Below are 26,012 nucleotides of genomic sequence, written 5' to 3'. Positions count from 1 at the left end.
TCCCCATTTTCAGAGAGGGCTCTTCTTTACCTACTCTTCCCTAGGTTTTTTCCCCAGAAAACCGTTTTTGCGCAAATGGATAAGCCAATATGTCGAGTAACAGAAATAATTGTAGTGACAAAACCTGACCACCGTTTCATAGAGAATCGAGTGTGCCCGCGTGCGTGCACGCGTGGTCGGTTGCTCGCGTCCTATTGCTAGCATTTGACTAGTAAAAACTATTCGTAATGCTGTGCATAGCTGCGGTTATACGCGTTGCGTGCGTTGCTTAGCGTGCAGCGTTTGCAACTCCGACTTATCTGCATGGAATCTTGCCTGCGCGACTTCAAAGTGATACAGAAACTGTATCGAGCTCGGAACTGTGTCAAACTATCCGCTATGGAGTAGATTTACTGACCGTCCGTCTTCGCTTGCCGACAACCCCATGGCTTTAGGACCGTGCGTTAGGTGCTTTGCTTTGCGTTGCGTTGCTCGGGGTATGCTTGCATCTTAGCTCGCTTGCGGACACGCGCGCGTGCGAGCATACACAAGACTCTCGAAGCTATATTACAGGCGTCACAAAATTCTTTCTGTTACTGGCCCTTGCCTCGATACTATTTTTCACGAATTACCAAAATTTAATAAATACTCATTCATGTGCAAATTTTGTAATAATAATAACATCGAGTGCGAGGACTTCCCTATCGGCTTATCTATATAGTTGCGTCAAAAAAAGGAATCTCAGAAATTAAAGAAAAAAAATGTATATTGACAAGGAGCGAATCGTTATTTTTTATTAAATTTCAACTTTAATATTCGTTACGTTGTGCTTTCGTGTCTTCTATCGATTCGCACGATCTTAAGTTCTTTTATTTTGTAATTTAGATGACCGATCAGTTGCTTCAGCGAGATTGAATTTACTGTTAAAATTATGAAATAACTGTTAAAGCTACAATAATTGATAAAATTATGACCGCCACCAATTTTTATTGGTTTCTATTTTATTTGTTTATCGATTGATTGAAAAAAATTAAATCGTAAAAAAAGATTATTTTAGTCATTCAGGATAAAGTAGGATTCCACGTGTCGTATTTCGTGCCCCGTTTTCTCAATGCACTGGAATGTACAATGCGTAGCGATAACGGCACGCTCACGTTCCGCGCCAATCCTCACCCTACGCCCGCCGGGCGGTGAGTGAAGCGAAAAGCGAAACGTGTTGTGCCTCTCTCCTGTCTCCTGTCCAGCCCTCGGGCTCGGGACGGAGTTCCCCCTCCCTGTGCGCGCCGAGCGGGCCGAGCGACGTGAGTGAGCGAATCATGTTGCGCCTGCGCCTCTCCCCTGTCTCGAGCTCCGCCCGCTCCGCCCGGTGTCCGTCCGCCGCCGCCCGTCTCCCCTCTCTCGTCTCTCCCACTGGCTGACCAAACGCCTTTATCCCCACTCTGCTCTGCTACTACGCTATAGCGAATAGTCCAAACACGACCAAGCGTAAACGCGTGAAAACGTAAACACGTGAAGAACGAAAACAAACTGAACGAATTATCCAAAATCCATTCGTAAATATTCACCGATTAATTGCCATAATTATCAATACACAAAATTGTATGTACCGAACCGTTGAATAAATTATGATCATCCATTAAAATTATACATTATTTGTGGCGCTTTAATATTTATATATTACGGTATTTTTATCAAATTTCAATTAATATTTTTTTATTTGCAACATGGCGATTAGGAATTTGCGCCGTGCAAATTCCCCATCGCCATGTCTATATTATTTTGACGGTTGTTTTTCCATTGATTTCTATATATTTTTTTGTCGATTGGGAATTTGGACGGCGCAAATTCCCCATAGTTCATCTTTTGTTGTTCACAGAGAGATTAATAACAACTTTTATCGTTTTGAATCTCGGCGTACACATTCGTTGAACAAAGAGACGCGTTATCATAGTTAAACGCAAAATTCGTGCTTCGCTAGACAAAAATTCCGACAGATATACATATAATGTTTATATATGGATGTACATATATTCAAAAATGTTTCTTGGTAAACAAAAGTGAATGTTAAATAAATATATTCGATTCATCAAGTCACATGTGTATATACAAACTGTTAGTGCATGACTGATGTATGTGAATATTTATTATTCCCATAATAAAAATCCAACGTGATTTTCTTTAATCGTACTAATTCATATTGAAGTGCTCATGCAGCACTTCAATATTTGAATTAGCGAGTGATCAGCACTGCTGACTCCAAAAAATACAACCCGACGCTCTATCTGTACTAAATTCATTAATACTTATAACGAATGGTAAAACAGAAACATATTTTCTATCAGTATCATGCCTCTCTATGAATCTTCGTGTTCAAGCCCAGTGATGCCAATGCAAAACTTCAATGGGCTTTTGGCTTTTGTTTGCTTTTAACGCCTTCAACTACAAAACACTGAAGATTATCAAACCAATTTGAGATAGGATTTTTTGAATATCTCTAGTGGTCGGAAAAGATACTGAGTGGCTGCCGAAGAAGAGAGGAGGCCGAATTTCGTATTTGGACTCAAAAAAGTTTGAGAAACGTTTCAGTTCATATTGAGAAAATCATCCATTTCGTTTCATTTCAAAATGTTTCTTTATAAAATTAAAAATTCGCCGTGGTTATTCGCACCCCTTTTTTCGTACGTATAATGGCCTCTGCACACTGCGTGCGATGAGCGATGAGCGACGAGCGATAGCCAATGAGAGCTCTGCTTTTCTGGCCATCGTCCGGAACATCAGAGCTCTCATTGGCTATCGCTCATCGCGCGCAGTGTGCAGAGACCATAAGCATTCATCTTACGCATAAACGTACGCAGGTTGGCGGGAAAAGAGCTCGCATAGCGTCAGAGTGCGTCGTAAAAGGGTTTCATATTTCCTTATTTTTATACATTTCTAAGGTACAAAAATGGCACCAAGAAGTTCTCGAGATTATGCAAAAGATAAGGGTAAGTGGAAATTTTTATCTACCTGACCCCAATTGATCGATTCGATGTATCGGGCTTCTTGCTCCAAAATTTCCTAACCGCAATACCACACATCAAGCAGTTCTCAAAATATTGAATGTTCTGTAATTTTTAATTCTCCACACAGATGAGTTAAAAACATTTTTCACCGAGTTCGTGAAAATGGATGACAAAACGGGTGAAAAAACTTTCAAGTATCGCCAACAATTGACCAAAATTGCTCACAGAGAACAAGTGGCCTTCAACATTAACCTCGATGATGTTCAGGAGTTTGACGATGAGTTGGCACAGGCGATTGTCAACAATACCAGACGATACACGAATCTCGTTTTGGAAGTAAGATCTTAATAAAAGGTTTTTAAATTTCTTATCCATGCTGGGAAAAGCAAGCAGCTGTTATCAGGAAAAAACCTGAGAAAACCTATACTGAAATACAAAGTTATAGAAAAAATTAATTATGAGAAACAAATTTATTTCAATTGCAGTTAGTACAAGAAATCCTGCCAGACTTTAAAGAACGTCCGGTTGTAGCAAAAGATGCTCTAGACATATACATAGAGCACAGACTGCTAATGGATTCAAGAAACCGACATCCTGGAGATCAAAGAGATCCAAGAAACAGATATGCTCCTGAGCTCATGCGGAGATTGTGAGTTTTTTTTACTAAAACAGTTAAGAAAGCCTACCGAACATCAAGGGTGTCTAAGTATAATTTGATTATTTCATATACAGCGAAGTTTATTTCCACGATTTTGATGCTGGGAAAGCCCTTTCCGTGAGGGACATAAAAGCTGAGAAAATTGGTAAGCTGGTTACCGTGCGGGGGATCGTTACCAGGACAACGGAAGTAATGCCCCTCGTCGTAGTAGCAACTTACACTTGCGATCAGTGCGGAGCAGAAACCTATCAGCCTGTACAATCCATGACCTTTATGCCTCAACAATCTTGTCCCAGTGACGATTGTAGGGTTAACAAATCCGGTGGAAGATTGTACATGCAAACAAAAGGCTCAAAATTCATGAAGTTCCAGGAAGTAAAACTACAAGAACACGTAAGTCATTTGCATGTTTTATTCTCAAATGACGTTTTGAATTCGAATCCATTCTCATAATTCCTAAATGATTAACTCTAATTCATTTTTGATCCAGAGCGATCAAGTACCGGTCGGCCACATGCCACGGTCTCTAACCATTTATTGTCGCGGAGAAGTAACCCGGCAATGTTTACCCGGTGATCATGTTATTGTGACTGGAATATTTTTACCAATGATGAAATCTGGTTTCAATCCTAAAGCCGGTGGAGCCCTTCTCAGCGAAACGTATCTCGATGCTCACGTAAGTTTTATTCTCGTCACTATTCATCCGAATTTCCTTGGAATTGAATGAATATTTCCTTGGAAAATGAGTATTATTAATTTAAATAATAATTGAGAGTGTGCTTCGATAAAATTTTGCAGCGAATCGCGACTTTGACGAACATGGAAACGATAGACGAGGATGAGCAATTGACGGCGGAAGATTTGCAAAGGTTGGCGAGCGAGGATAATTTTTACACGAAATTGGCGGTATCTCTAGCGCCAGAAATCTACGGTTTGGAGGACGTGAAAAAAGCACTATTGCTGTTGTTAGTGGGTGGGGTCGATCGTAAGCGAGAGGACATAAAAATCCGTGGTAACATAAACATATGTTTGATGGGAGATCCAGGAGTGGCGAAATCGCAGCTTCTGAGTTTCATAACTCGTTTGGCGCCTCGATCACAATACACGACCGGTCGAGGTTCTTCAGGAGTTGGTTTGACAGCAGCAGTGTTGAAGGATCCTCTAACCGGGCAAATGATGCTGGAGGGTGGAGCTTTGGTTCTGGCCGATCAGGGAGTTTGCTGCATCGACGAGTTCGATAAAATGGCAGACGCAGATAGAACCGCAATTCACGAGGTGATGGAGCAGCAGACGATTTCTATCGCGAAAGCTGGAATAATGACGCGCTTGAACGCGCGAGTATCGATACTCGCGGCTGCCAATCCCGCCTATGGACGATACAATCCGAAAAGATCGATCGAACAAAATATTCAGTTGCCTCCGGCTCTTCTCTCCCGTTTCGATTTGCTCTGGTTGATCCAAGACCGCGCCGATCGCGACAACGATCTTCGACTCGCCCAACATATCACCTACGTCCATCGTCACGGAGCGCAACCTCCAACCAAAGTCGAAGCTCTCGACATGAATCTCATTCGACGCTACATTGCTCTTTGTAAACAGAGAGAACCCTCCATTCCTGCTGAACTCACTGAACACATTGTCGATTCATACGTCGAGCTTCGAAAAGAGTCGAGAAATAGTCGCGACAAAACTTTCACGTCGGCCCGAAACCTGCTCGCCATTGTCCGTCTTGCCACTGCCCTTGCTCGGCTTCGGCTCTCGGATCTCGTTGACAAAGAAGACATCGATGAGGCCAACCGCCTCATCGCAATGTCCAAACATTCCATCAATTATTCTGATCTCCCGAGCGTCGACAGAACTCAAACTCCCAGCGATAAAATCATTCAGCTCATCCGGAACATTGCCGGTGGTGCCAAAGTCGTCAAAGTCTCAGAAATTTTGGAACGGTGCACTCAAAAAGGATTCAAACCCGACCAAATCATCGATTGCATCGAGGAATACGAGGAACTCAACGTTTGGCAGGTCAATCAGGCCAGAACTCAAATTACTTTTATGTAAATAATATTTTTTTTTAATGCATTATTCATTGACTTGACTATTTATTTTTATGGTCCGAGGTTCTTGTTACTTCCACATACTCTCCCACAATTGAGCTGCGTTAATAAATGGATTTACATTTTTCTTTACCATCACATCGAAATCGAATATTTTAAACCATCCAAAATTTCCTGCTGTCTCAACTTGGTTGGATGGCAGCATAATAATCGTTTGAGAAAAATTGGTCACGAAACTGGATAAATACGTAATGTAATGTTTTGCATAAGCAATGCGTAAATAAATTTTTAGAATTATATTATTAACAATCAATGTTGCTGCATGGTTATGCTGCAACAATTTTGCCCCGATTACGTTTCGGTTGGTATCGTCGGTATACTAGCATTAGTTGGTATTAGTCACGAGCGAAGGCGCTCAGCACGCGCCAATGATTCGAATGTTTAAACTGGTTTAAACTGAAAGTGATTCGAGTCACAGCTAAATTCGGCTTATCTGTCACAAACCTTTTACGAATGAAACAAGAAAACATTGGGAAGCATTCAAATTTCATGAAGAAAAAAATATTTTGGTAAAATATTCGCACGGTGGGTTCAGGAGATGGAGTTTCGGCAAGCGCGCAGTAGATTGGTCGGGTTATTCGTCGCGTTCGCGAGTGAGAGAGGGGAGCGCGAGGAACGATGATCGTAGAAAGGGAAAGCGCGAGGAGAAGGGGCGGGGGGGGGGAGAATGCCCATATTGCCTGGCGATCCGGTCCGCATCCGCGCCTCCGCCTACAGTACAGTTGCGTACGGCGGCACAGTTGGGTATAGTTGCGTACAGTCGCGCGCCGGCCGTCCCGCGAACCGCAGCGACTACATGCGGCAGTCGCGATCGTGGCACTGAGCCGATAAGCTCGTGTTCGGGGCACAAAAAAGTCGAAAAGACAGCCATATATATTGAAGGAAGGAAAGAAAAAATAATAATAAAAAGGAGTAACGCTCGCTCGGGCGCGGGGCGTTCTCGTCGTGTGGTGCATGCGTGCCCATTTTTTTGTGCGCGTGTTTGTGTATAACAGTGCGCGCTCTAATTGTGCGTGTATTGTGCGATCCGTGATGAATAATAATTGGGGAAATAAAAACTTTAAATCGAGGTAAACGGAAAACGCGGTCGGAGCAAATTGGAAAATTATAAATGAATAAAAATTAATAATAATCGTAAACATAAAGCAAGACGAGTGCGCGACGGATAATAAAAAAATAAAATTCTCGTTAATAAACGCGATGAAATAATATTGAGTCAGAGATTAATATAACGTCGTCGAATAAGGTCCGTCGAGGGTGAAAAAAGTTGAGCGGACTGAACGGGGACCAATTGCGAAATAATTCAACGTTTATCGTCCATTTATTTTTTCATTTCTTTCTCCTTCTTTTTATTCGTGAGATAAATAAAGATTTTAGGACGAGCGACTAATAAAAAATGATAAATTCCAAGTGTGCAGTTTTCGGTTTAACCGGTTCCTACGCCGTAGTCATTATTTTCTCTTGTTTGTTGATCGAAGGAGCTTTTTCGAGATCAACGAGATCCACCGATAGGCACGACAATTCCACCGGTCGGTGTGACGCTGTAAAAGCTATTTTTGAAAACACAAATGTCACCTATTCGGACTTTGACACTTCAAAAGATGCCTCTGGTACAGCTGACAGTGAGTATTCGCGTTACATTTATTATTAGTTTCCTCTTTTCCATGTTTACATTCTAAATTTTTTTACCGCTCACCAGAGTAGGCTTATTCCCTGATCGAAAATTAAAAACCTCTTTAAATAAAATGAGCACATAAATTTGAGATGTCGACGCTCGCTAATTCATCAATTTGTTCGTGTAAATATACAGAGACCCGAAGGAAAAATAATCCCATGGAATCGCTACTTAATTAACGCGAAGGTCGAGATGAATAGTAAACTTTAATTAATATTTTTCGAGGCACGTGCAAAAAAAAAGTAGTTGGCACGAGAGAAAAAAAGTGGTAAATATTTTTCAAACGAGGTGATGCTGCAAAGTTGGATGAAAATATTCGACGTTCTGGACTCGATCTAAGTTTTTTCTGACGTCGTTACCGTGTGCATCGAAACAGTAATTTTCACTTTGGAAGTAGAGCAAACTCTTAAAATCTTTTTATATCAAGAACTTGGAATAAACGATGCTCGAATTGGCTATTTTTGAGATAATTTAACCCCGCGTTCATACATAGACATATTGACAGGTGACATTCCAACGGGTAAATTAAAAATGGAGCTCTCTCGAGCGATCGGTCGTTGCTGCGGGTATAGGAGTGCAGTGGCCGCGCCACCGATGCTTGTTGAATTCGAGTCGAGAATCAAGTCGAGGCTCTCGCAGCATCGGGCGGACGATTGCCCGTTTAGCCTTTACCCGAAGGGGAGATTCGTGTTTGTGTGTGAGTGTGCGTTTGTGATACGAACACACACACGGCTCAGCTTGGGTCTCAGAAATTCCTCGGGAGGGAGACGGAACGAGAAATAAAAAAGTCCTGTAATCCTTACAAGGAAACATACGTTGATGAATTTTTTTGCCCGCGCTTTTTGCTTCCTCGTAGAGGAAGCTTTGTGATGATGAAAATTTTTTTTTTTTCCAGTTTTTAATGTCAATGTGCTCAAAATGTCCCAAAACATCGAAAAATCATATCTAGAAAAAATTTCCGGATGTGTGTGTGTATGTTATGGCACTGCAAAATTAAAACGCGCTTATAGCTCGGAAACGGTTTGAGATACAGGGCTACCGTTTTGCACAGATGTTAATCCATACAAGCTCTTCATTCTCTGATAATTTTGTCAGAATTTGTTAAAAATTACGAATCCTACGAAGTTTTGAAATTTTCATAAAAAGGGTGTCGACGCTCTAACTTTTGAAAATTTTAAGATTTATTAATAATTTTTTTTTTATAGACAATCATAATAGGAAGGTTGATATTGAATTTGGGGAATATCGGTTGAGCGGTTTAAATTTTATGATTTTTTGAATTTTACGAAACTATGGGTTTTTTAAAAAATCGTCTAACAGCTTAAATTTTTGGAAATTTTGTAAAATATCGTGTATAAGTCTGTACTTCCTCTATACTTTCAAGCAAAATTGTAGGAATTATTTAATTTCAATGGAAATAGAAAAACGATGAAAATTGAAAGTTGCAATCTGTTTTTTCTGATGGCTCGTCATTTAGTTTTTTTTTTTATGAATTTAAACAAAGAGATAAATTAAAGTTCGTAAAATAAGGTAGAGAAAATACATTATTTCTTTGTTTACAAAAAAATGCTGCAAATTAAAATTTGCAAAGCTTCCTCTATGAGGAAGCCAAAGTGAAAAATATAGCACCTCATAGAATAAGCTTTGAGCATTGTGCATCTTGACCATCTTGAGGAAGCAATTTGCAAATTTTAATTTGCAGCATTTTTTTCGTCTCCGTTACGTAGCCATGACACAAGCGCGAACTACATTTTGCTCAATTTTTCGTACAGAGTCGGTCATTAATTCAGCACTTTCCCACATTTCATTATCTCCGTGTGTCCACCAAACTTTTTATTCGCGAAATGAATCTTTTTTCTTCGCGAATATCGTTCCTAACCTCAAACACAAAACCGCGTTTTCTGTCAACAATTAGAACAATGCAGCTTCGATAAAACCGTCGTTTCGTTTGTTCACTGACTCGAAGCTCGAAGGCTCGTCGGAACGAGAAACAAGTCGAAACCCGCATCGCTGCGGAATCCCGGCCGAATACAAATCCCGTCGAGTTTTTTTTACCCTCGAAGACCGAGTGACAAAAAAGGCCGATTGAGTGATTGAGCACTGGCGAAATTGTAGACGCGTTCGATTGTAATATTAGATCGATGATTAAGCGTGTAGTAACAGAATATCCTTGCTCTCGTGTGTCTCTCGATTAATGTTGCCGATTGTGAGATCCGGTTACGAGATTATCTGACGAGCGGCGGGACGAACGTTCGCGACTCTCGTCCAGCGGGGCGCGCTCGCGGAGACGCGCATACCTTTCTGAGTGAGATATCAAACGAGCGGGCACGTTTTCTGTCGCCTTCCGTGGCAGGAGCCAAAACGTCCCGAATTCTCGTGCAACGTTCGCGCGCGCCAAAACCTGTAGAATCGTTCCTCGACTTTCAGTCGCCATTTTTTCTTCTATCTCTTTGCTTCTCGAGATATTTTTCTCTCGTTTCAAGAGGGACACTCCACTTATCGGACACTCTGTATACGCACGTGTGCGTCGGCCATGAGGATTTTTCGGCACGCTTCTGACGCGTGCTCTTCGGAACAAATCCCCGCCAACCGCTCTCTCTGTCTCTCGACGAATATGACGACGAAATTCATCATCCTTTTTCGCCTCGAACTGCTACCAGTCGCTGCTCTTAGAGACGTTGAAAAAGTTATGAAAAATTCTTCAGTTTCGTGTCAAGCAAAAATGCGTGTGTCAAATCGACAGAATCTCGATTTAATAAATAAAAAAAAAAAAAAAAACAAAAAACAAAATATTGTGGCTGAGAGAAACGAATTCGTTTTGACCAACGAATCGACCAAATTTTTTTCGCGACGCTTCAACGGGACGTTCGAAGTGCAAACATTTTTTCTCATCGCTCGTTTCTCACTCGACGAATCGATGTTTTTTGTTTCCCATCGAAGCTGCCGCGTTGCTGGGTTGAGAGTTGATGAAAAACTGTCAAGTTTAACGGAGGGCAAGAAAAATGTGGCGTTCAGTCAAAATAATCGTACCTCCCGAAGTAAAATCAGTCGGTTTTGGATTCGAGTCGAGAGAGTAATGTAAGTGGGCGATAAAAAGTTGGCTCCCGTAGCGGATCGAAGGGGGCGTAGAGTCGGGAGATTCGTACAGCGAGAAATAGAGGAAAGTTGGAACAGGGTAAAGAGCAGCGAGGACGGAGGAAAGTCGCGTAATAAAAAAATGTGGAGCAACGAGTGGAGAGACAATCGCCATTATTGTCGCGCGCTCGCTCGCCCTGCTCTTTCATACGATCGTAAAGAAAAAAAAGCGTACTAAAAAGAGAAATAGGAAAACAAGGAAAAGGGCGACGGAGGGAGCGAGACTCGGACGAGTCCGCCCTCGACCCTTTTCCAATAATTCTTCGTCTACGCACTTTCGTACAACGCGATCACAATTTTCTCCTTCCTTTGGTCGCCTTGAGCCCTTTATCGTTTCCAAGACATTCGAGGATCTTCATTAAATCGCGGGGGCGGAGCGGGGTCATTTTCTGTTTTATTTTCGGTCTCGTTTCACCGTTTTATTCACATATTTGCTCTCGTGTCCTCGCGCCCGCTTATTTCTCGGTTTTTCACCTTTTATTCGACGACTTTACAATCGAGGGAGGAAAAGATGGCGGGAATTATTGATAAATTGGCTCCTCGAGGTCGAGCACGGAGTCGCAGCGATCGGCATCAATTTTTCCTTCTCTTATACGACGCACACACACACACGCGTCCGCGGTACAAACGCCGTAAAAATAAAGCGAGCGAAGAGCCTCCCGCCAGGTCTGGCACGAATCTCACGCCGTTTAGATCGATCCTGCAGCATGAAAATTCGCGCGCTATGTCGCGCGCACCGCCAACCTCGTTGAGTAATCCGAGCACAAATGCTCGCAGCCAGATGCGACTCGATAACGACGCGACAGGCTCGTCCAAAAAGAACTCGCGCCCTTTTGACCCCTGCGATATCCGCTCGGGAGGAACACGATTTCTAAAGCTCCGGGTCACTTCCGGAAACTGAGAACACCGCTTCCGGCTCCTTGATATCGAGCCGAGACTCCCGAGCCGCGAACACACCGAGCAAAAACTCAACCGATTTTAAATTTTCAAAACGTTTTTAGACCAAGTTCAACGTACCGATTAAACTTATTGTTATAGTAGATATGTATTCAAGCATATTTTATTAACGTGAGGAAATCTTTGAAATGATAGTTTTGCAAAACTATTTGCAAATTTCCATGATGACACATTTTCACTGGTATTTTTCAAATAATCATCTGTACTTTTTAACCGATTTTATTGCACCAAGTCTCATTTTGTTCCTCAACTGATCCTCTGCGAATTCACCACACGTAGATTTTCCTTTAAACTCACTCCTGCAGAAATCATGAATGAAAAAGTTTCTTCACTTAACGGACAATTAGCTGCAACAGAGAAACGATCAAGTTAAAAAAAACAACTACATGGCGGATTGATAGAGGACCAGTCGACGAACAAAATGAGACTCGTTGTTATAAAATCGATGAAAAAACGCAGATAATTATTTGAAAAATACCAGTGAAAATGTGTCAGCGTGAAAATTCGCATTTATCAGTTGATGCTTTTCCAAAACTAGCGTTTTTAATATTTTTACATTTTAATAAGATACGCTGTAATACGAAACCACTAAATTAAACTCGGTCTAAAAGCGTTTTGAAAACTTATTAGCACACTCATTTGACTAGCATGCAGTACAGGAGTTATTTTAGTCCTCTCAGACCGAGGTCTATTTCGTGTTGAAGGAAAATCATTCCCTTCGTAATGTTGTCTGAAAATATTTTCTAATTTTCCGAAATGACGCTGAAGTTTGCAACGAACGATCGAAAAAACCTTCCAAAATAATTCCAGTAATTCTGCAATATTGGTCACCGGCGACTTTGCGATTGGTAGTTTTTCAATCTGAACCGATTCGTCGTGAAATAAAAAATTGGTGAGTTACAAATGTTTTTTTCGCGTCGATTTCGTTGGACTTGAATAATTGCAGTATTTATCCAATTTCGTTTCCTGCTGAATCCGCAGTTTAAAGTCTTTCAACCCGCACCGCGATACTTGGTGAAAGAAAAAATTGGTGAATTAGAAATGTTTTTGCCTCCATTTCGTTGGACTCGAACGTCGCAAACTTGAGCGTCGTGTCTCGAAGACTGGCCACTCGATTGATTCGCACGATGCCTTAAATTTCCCCGAAAGTGTCCGACCTCCTTGACTCGCCGGAGCGGGAAGCCTCGCGTATTCGGCCACATTCGAAAACTACGAGCTCGCACAATCCTTTTGGAAGTCCCTGTACGGGCCACTAATCAGCCAACTCTGGTGCAGTACTCCACTCTCGATATAATTACTCAAATATGTACGCGCACATATTTATTTATGTCCGTACGAGAGGCTCGAATCGTAGCGAGATTTTCCTACTGCACAAACACACGAACGTCTGCGCGGACAGCGCGAGCCGGCGCTTATGCGTGGGATTCCCTTTCCCGACGCGATACCCCGTAAACATGAATATTCCATTCGATTTAACTATATGATCCGGGGTCGTAACAGGTGCGCAACGTTGTGCACCGAGCGTTTATATTATTTACAACGGGCGGAGTCCCCTGCGCCGTTACTCACGATTCGGGGAGCTCCGTCGAGCCCGAGCATCCGAAAACGAGGATTTTGCGTGCGCTAATCGCCCTAATTCGTCGGACGGTTTTGTCGCCTTTGCCCAGCATTCCTCTCGACAGCCTCGCCCGGGATCAGCTGCCGGCGGCTCGGCCCCTGCCCCGGAACCTCCCGAGAGGATCGGAAAAATTGTGCGGTTCCGAGACGCTCGGATATCGCGACAAGAATTTAGCGGGCCGGGGCACGCTGCTTCCGGTTTCCACGAAAATCATCCCGCGACGTCGTCTCAGCCCCTTTCGTTTGATCACTCAAACGATTTGTGTTATGAAACACTCGGGCGACGTCCAGGATACCGGTGCGCAGGCGGAGCATACATTCGAGGAAATCATATTCGCTGTTCCATATGGAATTCGCTCGGCGCTATAATTTCGATGCAATACCCGAGCGGAGCAGGCCTCGCCTGCTTCGCATGTGTCTTCCTCCTTCGTCGCGTCCTCCGCTCCGTGCTCCGTGTGTGTCTCCGTGCACGCGTTTCGGCATTTCGGATTTGCATGATTGACACAATATATTGCGACGCGGAGAACAGCCGTGCCCCCGTAAAACCGAATGAATACTCGCTCTGAAACACCCGCTTGATTATTCATCGACTTTACGTGCGGCAGGGGGCCGCGTCGGATTGTTGGATTGCGCAACAATGACGCCCGATTCCATTCCCTTCGGGGAGGGCTTCTGCTTGTTCGTTGTGTTATAAAAATAATCAGGGAAATGGCGAAACTCGCGAAAACTGCACTCGAACTCGACTTTCGAGACTGCTCTTTTCTTCGGAGACGAAACATTTTCGAAAATTTTCGTTGGCAGCAGCGAAAAGGGTGGGAAAAGATTTTAAACGATACGTTCCGGAGCAGCACTTAAGGGGGTCGAATTTTCACAAAATTTTAGCTTTCCCTGCTCGCGGATTTTCATTTTTTTTTTGCTTCACGGGACCCGCCTCGTGCATCGCTCTCGAGGGGTCTGGGCCAGGAAGGAAAAAAGTATTTTATTTTAAACGGATGAAAAGTAATGCTGGAAAGCACGCGAGATTTTTGGCGTGTTCTTATTCCGTCGAAGCTCCATATTCGCGGCACGAGAGACGATAAAACGAGGAAACTGATAGAAAAAATGCTATACTGATTTATTCAAATTCATGCATAATTATTTCGATGTACGTGTCCGGGGCGATTGAACTCGACGCAGCAGGGATTTTGACGCTGGCGGACTGGAGCGAAGGGGAAATTATGCGCGCGTGTGCTATCAATAATTCCCAGTGCCTCGTAACGTCGTTCTTCCTCGCCTCGTTCTGGCGAACTCTCTCTCTCTCTCTCTCTCTCTCTCTCGCTCTTCTCCTCTTCCGAACGTTAAATTTGAAGTAACTCGAGCGTAAAATGAGCTTTACGGACTGGAACTTGGTCTCTTTTAAATTTTCTGTAATCGCGTTAACGGTTGCTCGCAACACAGAAAAATGTGAGGTTTTAACCCCGGATTCGGCGTGTTTTTTTGTTCAAGGTACCTGCGGCGGGCCGTGTTGCAATCGGGAAACCGAGGACAGACTGCGACATCAGGCTAGAGCCGATTTCCACAATTTGATCCACCACCATAGCCGAACGCTTCAGGGATTACTCGCCACAACTGCGGGCGCACTCAGAGGTAAGATCGCTTTTATTCCGATTCCCTGCCCCCTACGGCCAAATCATCAAAGTATTTTTAAGCCTGACACGACGCTCTACGTTCTTGCGGCCCTCCCTTCCGCCGTTCTAGGCAACGTGACTCATTTCGGTCCAACGTGCTTTTCGTTCAATTAGCATGACCAAAACAATATTGGAGAACTCTCCTCACTCGAGCCTCGTTCTGCTGCGGGCTCGTGTCTCACGAATCGGGCCCTAAAGTTTGCTCAATTCGTCTGGACGAACGAGCATTATTACGGTGGGAAAATAAAACTGTTTATTCGACAATTTTTTTTATTTGCTCCTTAATACGAGTTTCGGTAATTCGACGAAACTTTTTTTATGAAACGAGGTTTTATGTTGTTGGTGAGGAATGTTCGTTGGAGTGAGTTAATTGATGACATTGAAGTTTGCAACGTTGGAGTCCAACGAGATGATCTGAAAAACTCTCCAACGATTTCAATAGTTCTTCAATTCTGTTATACCTGCTTAATTCACAATTCGTAGTTTTTCAGCGTACGCCAATAATTACGTGAAATAAAAAAAATTGCTCAATTGCAAATGTTTTTTTTTTCGTTAATTTCGTCGAACTCCAACGTTGCGAACTTCAACCTCGTGTTAATTGAGTTTCCGAATGAGCCAAACGTTCGTTGAATCAACGACGGTCAGTCGCCAGAATTTGTCAATTGAACAAACACTTTTATTCTTCAATTTTTCTCTACGTACACACACTTAATTTCGTATGAAAGATTCTACTTTGCTGTGAAAAATGAAAATGTTCAAAAATGTATGGAGAAGAGCAAACGCAAATGGCAAGTTTCTTAAAAGTTTTCCAGGAACCGCAGTTTTTTACGCTACGCAAAAATGACCGTCGGATTCGGAAAAATGGTGCAAAAATATTTGTACGAACGCGACGGCAAAAATGCCTCGTGACGTCGAGGTTCATTGATTTTTCTACTTTGATGCTTCGACGAGGGGCGATAAAAAGGCAAGAAAACGCAAAAGAATTTTAACACCAAATCGAACGCGTTTGTCCGTTCGTTATCCTAAAATTTCGTGGGAACTTCCGGATTCGTGTTCTATTCGGTTGACTTCGTCCCGTCAGAACGAGAGCTTCCCGTCCACGATTGATCTCCGACGAAACTTTTTCTGGACGAAAGTTTCGATCTCGACAGAAATTTGAGAGGGCTGCTCCGGGTGAGGAAACGAGAAGAAGGAAAAACCTTATTTGAACAGCGTTTAGTGTTTACCCGCGTCTATATAATTACGAAAAGCGTGCGTTTTTCTCGGAGGATCTTTCAAGCAAAATGGCTTTTAGTTAGCTCGAGGGTCGACAGTGAGTTTTTCTCGCGCTGGCGACACGAGAAAAGAGGAAAGGAGCCGGGGGTGGAGGCTTTTCCGCGGTCTCGCTGTGCGGCTTTTATTCGCGTGAGTTTTTTCGCTCGCCCTCGCGTCAAGGCGGAAGGGGAGGCATGAAAAAGATGAGCTTCCGCATTGACGCAGAGCCAAAGGGAAAACGGCGGCATCAACGTCTAAACACACACAAAGACGTACGAGCGCGCAGAGTTCATATTTTTGTACGCGAAAATACAGTCGAGTGCTTTCGTCGCTTGTAAAATGATGCAACGTGTGCTCCCGCGGCATTGTATAATCGGGGGAGAATCTGGCACGAGAAGACGCGCGCCCACCGAATCGGTGCACTTTCAACTCGCCGCGCGCCCTCGCAAACGAGCGAACCAAGTTGACAGAGGCTCTGAATTTAATGGAAAACGTAAACGCGTTTGCTGGACCGAAAAGCCGCGACTTGGCGCGGGTCAAGCGCCCGCGCCGACCGAACCACTCGCAATAAAACTCTCCGTACACGTACTTTGAATCCGGAACTTTGATGGACTCCAAGTCCCGAAAAAATGGACGAAACGAACCGCTCGGCGGAGCGATGCAGCCAATGGAGCTAACGAAAACGAGAAAAAGATCGGCAGAACGAACCGTTGAAATAAGCCTCCGCGCTCCATCACGCGAAACGAGTCGAGCTCGCTACTCAACTTCGTACTCGCGATGGATACTCCGCACTTGCATTCTTATATTTTATTCTTCTCGTTTCTTATTCAGAGAGACACTCGCAGAAAAAAGAAGATCGCGAGAGACTGTAAAAACACGCTGCGCTCACTCCGCACCGGAGAATACGGTTTTCTCTCTCGTCTTAGTGCCCAGCGAGAAAAGAGACGCGAAATGTGGACCGAGCTCCTGTTGCTCTCCTCATCCTCGCCCACTTTCTCTCTCTCTCTCTCTCTCTCTCTCTCTTTTCCTCTCGTCGAAACTTCTCCCTCTCGCGCGTCCACCGTATATGGCCACATTCGAACAATACGAAATTGCGACTCGGTCTCTGGTCAATCGCTCCTCCACTCAATATCCACGCTCGCGCGTACGTGCGCACGAATATACACGCATTTGTTACTCCTATTTTTATGCCCCTTGCGAACGAAGAACGAAATCAAACTTTTCATACTATTTTCAAATCGGAAACGAAACATTTGACCGCCTCAACTTGCTGGATTCGTGCTGTTGAAACAGAAATAAAAGTTAGAAAGTGCATTGTCATAACTGTTACCAAAGAGAAGAATTTATTCCGTGAATCATCGTCGAAAAAGCCATTTTTCAAAGTTACTAACAAAATTTTACGGTTCCGGAAAAACGATCGAGGTTCAAGGTGGTTTTTCGATTTTAAAAACATGGAATAAGTAACTAGAAAGAATACTCGAAATTTTGAAAAGTACAAAATAATTCGATGAAATGGTAACTCGATAAAAGTTCTTTGGATTTGTTTTGAGAGGAGATTCTCGGGTATCCGTTTCCTTCGAGCCCGAAACATCGAAATTTCATTCAGATTGAAATTTTTTTAAACAATAAAAATTCACCAAATTCTAATAGATTTCCGCAAACTTTCCTCGACTTCCCCGATGATTTTGAGATCCAATTGCCACGTCGAACCGATCCGGTCACGGGACAAATTCAACGAATTTCGTCGCTGCCGGATATCGGGGCCGGAAAGAAGCTTCGAAACGCTGTTCCTTCAACGATAGTTTTCATTGCATAAAAACGAGAAACTCATTTCTCCGTTACGTTTTTTCGTGGTTTCGTCAAGAATCTTGACACACTTATTTCCCAATCGCGCGACAACGAGATGACGTCGGAGTTGCAGCGAAGGAAATAAAACATTTTCAATTATTTCAAACTGTTCTAACTCCTTCGAACTCGTTTTTTCTCCCAGATACTAGAAGAAAGATTTCCTCTGAAGATGACTCGTACAACGCCTATAATTGTATACACGTAAATCATTAGCCAACGCGCAATTATAATTGTTGAAACGATCGATCTTCGCGGTAGCCTGCCTCTTCTTAATTACATTCTCCGTTGTGATCGATCATTTGTGCCCCTTTTGCTCGGTGAATTCCACGAGAATTGCGTCATCAGGAGGATTCGCGTCGACGCCTACGCGCTGCTCTCTCATTGCACGCTCTCCCTCTCTCCCTCCTTCTTCTTCATCGTCTTCTCATTCTTCTCCTCCTTCAACGCTTCTTCCTTATCATTATATCGCGTGCTCTCATGGCCTCAACTTCATTTATTTATTCGTATCATATACGCATCTGCGTTTACACGTCATTCGAGACGACTTTTTGCATTCGCTCTTCCCCTCTCCCGCTCCCTTCGCAATCTCTTTGATACACATGGAGCTTGTGTTATGATAACATTGGTAGATCATGCATCGGGCTCTGTTCAGAGTTGCAAAAGGGCGGTCTCATTTTCATGTCTGGCCAAGTGACACCAAAATGACGGTCATTTTTTTAAAGCGTTTTTTCACGACGCTGAAGTTTCCAACGTTGGAGTCCAACGAAATGAACGAAAAAAACGTTTGTAATACATCAATTTTTTATTTCACGAATCGTTGGTGCAGCTTGCAAAACTACGAATCGCTACGAATCGCAAATTTGGCAGAAAACAAAATAGGAGAATTACTGGAATTATTGGAGAGTTTTTTTCGATCGTTTCGTTGGACTCCAACGTTGGAAACTTCAGGGTCATGTTTTTTCCCAAGTTAAATATAAGAGACCGTTTGAAAAATGACGGGTCACTAATGCTCACAAATTTTCCACACTGTTTTTAGTATACAATTTGATTTGGGGATGCGTTTTAATTTTAGTCGCAAGTCACGAATCATGACACAGGAATAACGTGATGAAGAAAATTTAATCATTCAGTAACAGCTGAATTATCTGATGACGTTTCATACACGTATTTCTTTTTGTTTAATTCTAATAACTTGTTGTAAAGCCATCTGGACACAATTATTACAATTACCATATCACAATTATTAATATATTGCATGTTTTTGAAGGCAGTTGAATTTTTTGTTCAAGTCGAAACTTGTCGCCCACGCGCTCACATCTCGCATAACCTCCCATTTCAAAGAGACCCGAAATTCGAGCACATCTACTCTAAACAACAAACGGCGCCATATTGACAAAGCTCACAAGTCGCGGTTGTTTTTCAGACGGTCCATTGGCGCGTCTTGTGACGAACTCACAACTCTAGGTCTGTTGGCGATAATAACGTGCGCTAAAAATAGCTCATAAGTATTGAGAAAATTGTCGGTGACGATGATTATTACGGTTGGATTAATTTTGGACGGGACGACGACGAAATGTAAAGCCGATGAACGGTATCCGCTGGAATTTCGTGGGATATTGCGAATCGACTCTTGTCCGTGGACGCAGTTGATGAAAAATAGCGTCGTCCCATCACTTATTCAGCGTATTTTCCATCCGAAAGACGTGACGAGTCTTGAGAGCGTGGAAATTAACGTCGATGCCTGCATACGAGAGTCCGCAGGCGACGCTGCTGACTACGGATCGACGAGCGCATCTCGCCCTCGGTACAAACATATTTCGTCATTCGATTCACGATTCGACAGTTACGGGGGAACCAATGTCGCGGTGAGAACGAAACGAGAAGCTCGTCGTAAATGCAGCTAGCGTTGCACCTTCATAAACGTATCGCCTTTTTCTCTTCTCGACACACACACACACACACACACACACACACTCGTTCGTTTGCGAATGAGCTGTTGCCAAAACGGAGAGCGACACTGTTTCGACGGTTTTCTATTTTTTCAAGCAGTCCTTCTATTTCGATTGTTTTATCAATTTTTCTGCATTTTTCTGCTGCAGCTCCATTTCTGGGAATTGGTTTGACAAATTTACTCGCAAATTCATTTATCCGAGCGTCAAAAGTGAAGCTCGCGCAACGTTGGAGTTGAACGAAACAAACGAGAAAAACATTTGTAATTGACCAATTTTTTTTTTTTTTTTTCACCAATTATTCGTGTTGTTTGGAAAACTACGAATCGCTAATTAGCGAGGGAACTAAATTGGAGAATTACAAATTGTTTTGTTCATTCTTTTCGTTGGGCTCGTACTCATTTTTTCTGTCCCACTTATTTTCTTATTGTTTATGAATTTTTACTGACGATTGCGTCGTCATGAAGACACGCGCAGGGAGAGAGCCGCGTACCTGCAAAGAAGCAGCACCTGCGCCACATAACAGACTCGATTAGGCGCGTACCGGTAGCCGACGCGATGACGGAATGAGTATACGTAGACGGAAAGTCTCAGGGAAGAGGGAGAGAAGGAGACAGAGACATATTTATTTATTTAGCCTTCTCGACTATTTGTAAATATACATTTAGTTTTTTTGTTTACTTATGATTAGAAGCAATTCCGTTTTTTTTCGCTCGTTACGTACATTTTCATTTCGCTTTTGAATTTTATCCAGTGATTCCATCATTTTTATATGTGTTCTGGAAGTTCATCGTACATTTTAACCCCTTCGGTGGCATTGACGCCATCCGGCGTCAGATCAGTTTGTGCGGTCCGGCATTTTGAACTTCTGAAATTTCACTCCAAATTCGTGATGAGCGACCTCAAAAACCCTCGGCTACTAATTTTCGTAGAAATATTTTCTCTTTCTTTTTTACAGCTTTCTGAGCACTTATTTCTCTTATCGACGCATAAATCCTAAGAGTTTCAGCATATCTTTTATTTTTGTCGCTCTATTTACTTGTAACAGAGTACGCATAGCCCAGTTTTGTTTAACTCAGTTTCTCCCATATTGATCACGACTGTGTGGTGCAATATTCGAAATTTTGAGCTTTTATTGTTTCGTATACTCGACATCTCGCGTAAGTTGACAGATTGTTTCCCCGGTCTATTTAAAAAACTCTGAAACTCTGAAAATTTCAAAGAGCGACAAACAATAGAACGGAATAGAGTTTATTAATGCGCTAGAACTCCTCGTTCGTTGGCAACAGCCAATTTTACATTTGTTGTACAATTTTGTTGTTTCTTATACACTTTATAATAATAATATTTATTAATCGAAGCTAATTTTTCCATCAATGTACTATCTACAATCTACGAGATAAACTCTTCTCTAAATTTAAGGCAGTTTCTGGGAGAAAATTTCAGAGATAGGCCCAGTTACGCTGAAGGAATGCCTCTTATATTCTGTTCAAAAGTGAGAGAAAGCGAAAGACATTCGTCTCCGTTTTCCATCTGTAGAAACATCATTCCTCCTCGAAATAAATGAGTCTCTCAATTTTCTGTAATGACAGGTTTTCATGAAGAAACGTAATTACGTTTCGAGTATTATTAGTTGTGCGCGGCCCGCAGGGTGGAGAGTATTATTAGACGTGCTTTTCGTGAGCTCGATTTGCAAATTACACTCGCGAGTGCTTGGTCAACTCGATCCAAAGAAGTTGAGACGCGCATTCACATTTTCGTAACTGCGCGCTCCAGCCTGCTCCGGAATTGCGTTTTCATATTTTATCGTTTTCGAAACTCCTCGCATCCGATTCGATAGTTTGCTCGAATATATAGTTTCAACATTTTTGTCACTCCGAAACTGTCCGGTGTGACAAAATCCCTCGGAATTGAGGAGCTTGCCCCCTTTTTTATCGACGAATCGTCAGGATTCGACGGAAAAACGAAACGAGACGAAAATGATATTTCAAATAATCCTCCTCGACACAACGCTTTCGATCGCCTTTCGACTTTGCGCTCCACTCCCGTTTTCCTTCGTCAAGCTCCTTCCGGGCGAGCCACGCGATCGAAGGATCCCTCCATCTGACTCATTACGTTTTATTACGGCCAATAGATCAATCAAGTTCGAAGGTAGGGAAAAAGCACAGCGGAGACAGAAGCGTTGCTCATTTCATTCCCTTGGATATATGACGTCATCCCAAGCGTTCTCGCTCGCTTTCTGGCATTCGGAAAAGTGGGTTAAAGCACATCGAAGCTGTTTTGTAAGTAGAACGAGACTCGCGGATAGGCCGCCAGACTTCTCGTCTCCGTCGTCGTCCAAAGCCCTCTGCCAAACTCGCATTACACAAAACGCATTTCTCTTGTGCACACACACACACACACACACACACACACGAGTCTCTCGCGATATACAAAGTGATTCAGAGCCATTAATTCTCCCTTTTTAAGCATCCTCACTCTTTTATATTTTCCTCTACACTCGTTGAGTGTTCGCGCGGCGAAGGAAAACGATCATTTTCTATTGGATGCTCGTGACAAAGCGGAGCTTCTTATTCCACGTCGCTGCTCCCTACGCCGACGATTTCGGCCTCGAAAAAGTCTTTATTCAACAATTTCATTCGCGAGTCCTCGATTTTCCCTTAAATTAAAACGCGATTTTTCACTCCATGCGAGAGCAACGTTTTTCCCAATGAACCTTTGAGGCTCGGTGATTAAAACTGTAATCGGGATTCGCTCGCAACGATCCCTTCCGTCCAGGAATACGGCCAAAAAACGAGCAAAAAAAATGTTTTCATAGCCTCCCTAGTTTCGTGTGCGTGCACACGCGCACACGCGTTGCAATCGCGATTAATCAAACGCGCGTTCATCGCTCAAACCACGCACCATTATACCCTCCCATCGCCCTCGCCATATACATTTATTTTTGTATATATAATGAATATATGGATTCGTGCTATGTACCAACCCGAGAATCCCCGCGCCTCACTCCACTTTGATTCGTGACTGCAACCAAATGTGTACCTATATTTGTGTATATAAAGAATCTTTATTTATATTCATGAAGGGGAAATAACTGGGCGTTGTGGACGAAGCATTCGACGCAGAAATTCTCATCCATACCGCTTCATAGGTGCATACGCTCAGATCGGAAATCAATGGATCGGTGTGCCAACCCTGTGCGAAAATCACGTTTCGTGGCAGCCTCGACATTCGTTCCACGCATTCGTCGTTTATCTCTGTCTTTTATTTGCTGAGTTAACACTATTTTCAAATTTCCTAATAATTCTGTGCTCTTACTTTTTGAGGAATCTTGAGTTTAAATTTCGAGCTTATTTTATCATCGAGTGACCTGCTCATGCGAGGCTTCAATAAAGTCAAATGTCTTTACAACAGTCTCAAAATTTCTACTTGGGCGAGCCTTTTTACAAATTTCCGTTTTACTGCACACTTTTTCCAAGTATCGATCTACTAAGGTTTTCATCAATATTTCTGTAACAGTCACTCATATTTTTTCAACTGCTTTAAAAACTCACACGATGTTGCTCGACTCTACGAATTCCTCGGCTTGCTTGATTGATTCGAAAACTATCTGAAAAGTTGTACATATATACTAAAATATATGAATGATAATTGAAGCTTCTCGAGCCGCTTCGACAATGAATATTTCAAGCCGAACGGGCCGTTACGAAACAATGTACTTTGGAAACTAGCACCCCGTTGTTTGCCTTTACCAAGTTCGTAGTTTGCTTGTTTTATTCGGAAAATATATATCACGTACGATCCCCAACGCAGTTTACAACGAAGTGGTAAAAAAAACTCGATTTTAGTTTAAGGAGTTTCGGTACAGGCGATACAATGTTGCCATGCTAACCCATGCTAAAAAAATTCAAAAATTCAAAAAGTTCAGAATTTTATAAAATTTGGTGAACATATTCTTTAGTGCCAAATTTGACTATACAAATTTTTTAAGATTTTTCTTCTACACAGTTATCGAGTAATTGATCACTAAAGTTCACGTGTATAAGCATAGCGTTTCCATATATATAGGTATACATTCCGGGCATAAGAAATCTGCTTTAATGCGTAATTACTCGATAACTAAGTAGAAAAAAATTTTGAAAAAATTTGTGTTTTCGCACTTGATGTTGAAGAACATTATCACCAAATTTCATCAATTTCTTAATATTTAGACTTTTGTACCGAAACTCCTTAAAGCGAAGCAAGCACCCGCGGACGAGGGAGTCGTTAAGGTCGAGAAACTTGTACTGTTGGTTTTTCGAATACCTCGTTCGATATCGAATAAAGTGGAGGTTCCTTTTTTTATTCAGTTGTTTATGTGTCTGTAGGCGCGTGTGCATGAGTGTATGAGCGTGTACAGGTGTAATATCAGTCGCTGGTATGTCTGCAGCAGCTATTAATAAATCGTAGTCATTCATAAAAGTTGTGTCTACGAGAGAGGAGAGAGCGGAGTACTCACGTCTCGGGGGAGGGAGAACGGAGGCACAATAAAGAAGAATGAGAAGTGTCTTATTACCCGAGACGGTTTCGTCTGCGAGGTTGTTAAGCAGGGCTAACCGTTTCTCTTTCTCTCCTTCCAAACTATCAATCTCGATGATTTTTCTCGCCTCGTTTATTTCGGTTATTAAAGTTCATTTGTTTATTAACATTTGAGACGAAATATCGATCCAGCGGATTGTAAATAACGGTTTAGTCGAGCGTCGGCTGAGGCCCGAGTGGCTGAGAACTGGCTGCTTATTTGTTATGCAGCCGCAAATAAAGTGGTTCGCTGGTTAGAATTCGCGAGGCTCATCGATCCGGGGTGGAAGTTTGAAAATTGATAAACTCGCTGCAAGTTTTCGACAGTGGGATTCCCAGTATACGTCGTGGTGATAACGCACAAAATAGAAGTGAAATGCGAGGGGAAAGTGAAAAAGGAACTCGAAGCAGCGGCACGGGCGGGAAGAGCGATGACTAAAAAACTAGCGACAGCGTTTCTCGTGTACGTGCATTCGGAAAGTTTTCTCGATATTTCTCCCGCCCATGGATGCCTCGAATCCGGCGGATCAAGCGCGGCGGGGTCTATCCGCGGAGGCGACTCGTCTGGTGCTCGCTCGTCAGAGGAAGTGCGCTTTCCGCAAACGCGAAAATAGATCTTGCCAGCGGCTACGGAACGGCGTAGAGAGAATCGCGCGCGCGCCGATACACAACGGGGACTCGCACACGTACGAGTCTGAGTACCGGGGCGAGTGCATCATCGACGGTGTCCGGGAAGTCGGTTGAGACCTCGACGCGGAATCGGTCAATCGAAGAGGCACGAAATGAGACGGGGGCCGTGGCTTTTCCCAAGTGGCCGCGAAGAAACGATGCTTCGAGGGGGGAGGAGCGAAAAATTATTACCGTCGTCCCCGGGACGGCCTGGGTCACCCTTCCGAGGAGGTTTTTCGGACACCGTGTGGATGCGGACGATAACTTTCGAGTAAAATCGGGAGACACGACGGAGTCTCGCGCGTTCGCGGACCGGCGAGAGTTACCGCGGCAACGACACGTGCGAGCTCGACGTTTCTTCGCTCCCTACCTCTCGATCCATCTCCCTCCTCTTTTTTAGCTCTTTTATTCTCCTGCTTGCCCCTCCCCCCCGCCTCGATACGTACGTCCTCGTTGCATTGCCCGCATAGCTCAGATCCACGTGGACGATGCGGAAGAATAAAAGGCGAGGCGCGCTCCGAGTCTAATCGCCCGCTTCTTTCTAACAGCGTTTAAATCGATGCGTGCGGATTTCGGATGATTTTGTACGACGGTGCACATCGCTCTCGAATTTCACGACGTTTTTATCGAACCACCAAACGGACATATATATTCGCCCGGGAAAACGTCAGCCGGAAATTGAAACACGCTCCTGCTTCTTCTCCTCGCCTTAAACATTTTTATTGCCCTCGTAATCCTCTTTGAAAATTCCAACATTATACCCAAAGACAATATTTCAAGGAGGAACTTTTCCAAGTACATGCGGAAAGCCACCCGTAACGTATATGTAAATGCGAACCCATATTGAGTACATGCTAAAGCTCAAATATATACACAGGTATTCTACTTCTCTCTCTCTCTCTCTCTCTCTCTCTCATTCTCTCCAGAGTCG

The 26,012-nt window shown here is 43.1% G+C and overlaps 2 protein-coding genes across 2 annotated transcripts in view; both read left to right on the top strand.

Moving 5' to 3' along the window:
* Positions 1-2,813: 2,813 nt before the first annotated feature.
* On the top strand, positions 2,814-5,831 carry Mcm7 (minichromosome maintenance 7). The gene is made up of 6 exons (XM_043419565.1): positions 2,814-2,963; positions 3,109-3,317; positions 3,467-3,630; positions 3,714-4,032; positions 4,130-4,315; positions 4,438-5,831. Exons 1-6 carry the CDS (start codon positions 2,924-2,926, stop codon positions 5,695-5,697), a joined length of 2,178 nt encoding a protein of 725 aa, XP_043275500.1. The 5' UTR covers positions 2,814-2,923; the 3' UTR covers positions 5,698-5,831.
* A 644-nt stretch (positions 5,832-6,475) lies between these two features.
* The window catches only part of dally (division abnormally delayed protein), a 64,717-nt gene continuing 45,180 nt past the window's right edge, over positions 6,476-26,012 (top strand). Inside the window, exons 1-2 of the mRNA XM_043420626.1 lie at positions 6,476-7,375; positions 14,623-14,763. Of these exons, the coding sequence (XP_043276561.1) occupies positions 7,150-7,375; positions 14,623-14,763 (367 nt within the window). The 5' untranslated portion in view covers positions 6,476-7,149. The remainder of the gene's footprint in view (positions 7,376-14,622; positions 14,764-26,012) is intronic.

The sequence above is a fragment of the Venturia canescens genome, chromosome 5, assembly GCF_019457755.1.
Source record: "Venturia canescens isolate UGA chromosome 5, ASM1945775v1, whole genome shotgun sequence".
Taxonomy (NCBI): domain Eukaryota; kingdom Metazoa; phylum Arthropoda; class Insecta; order Hymenoptera; family Ichneumonidae; genus Venturia; species Venturia canescens.
The sequence above is the reverse complement of the archived record's forward strand: the minus strand, read 5'-3'. Positions and strand labels throughout refer to the sequence as shown.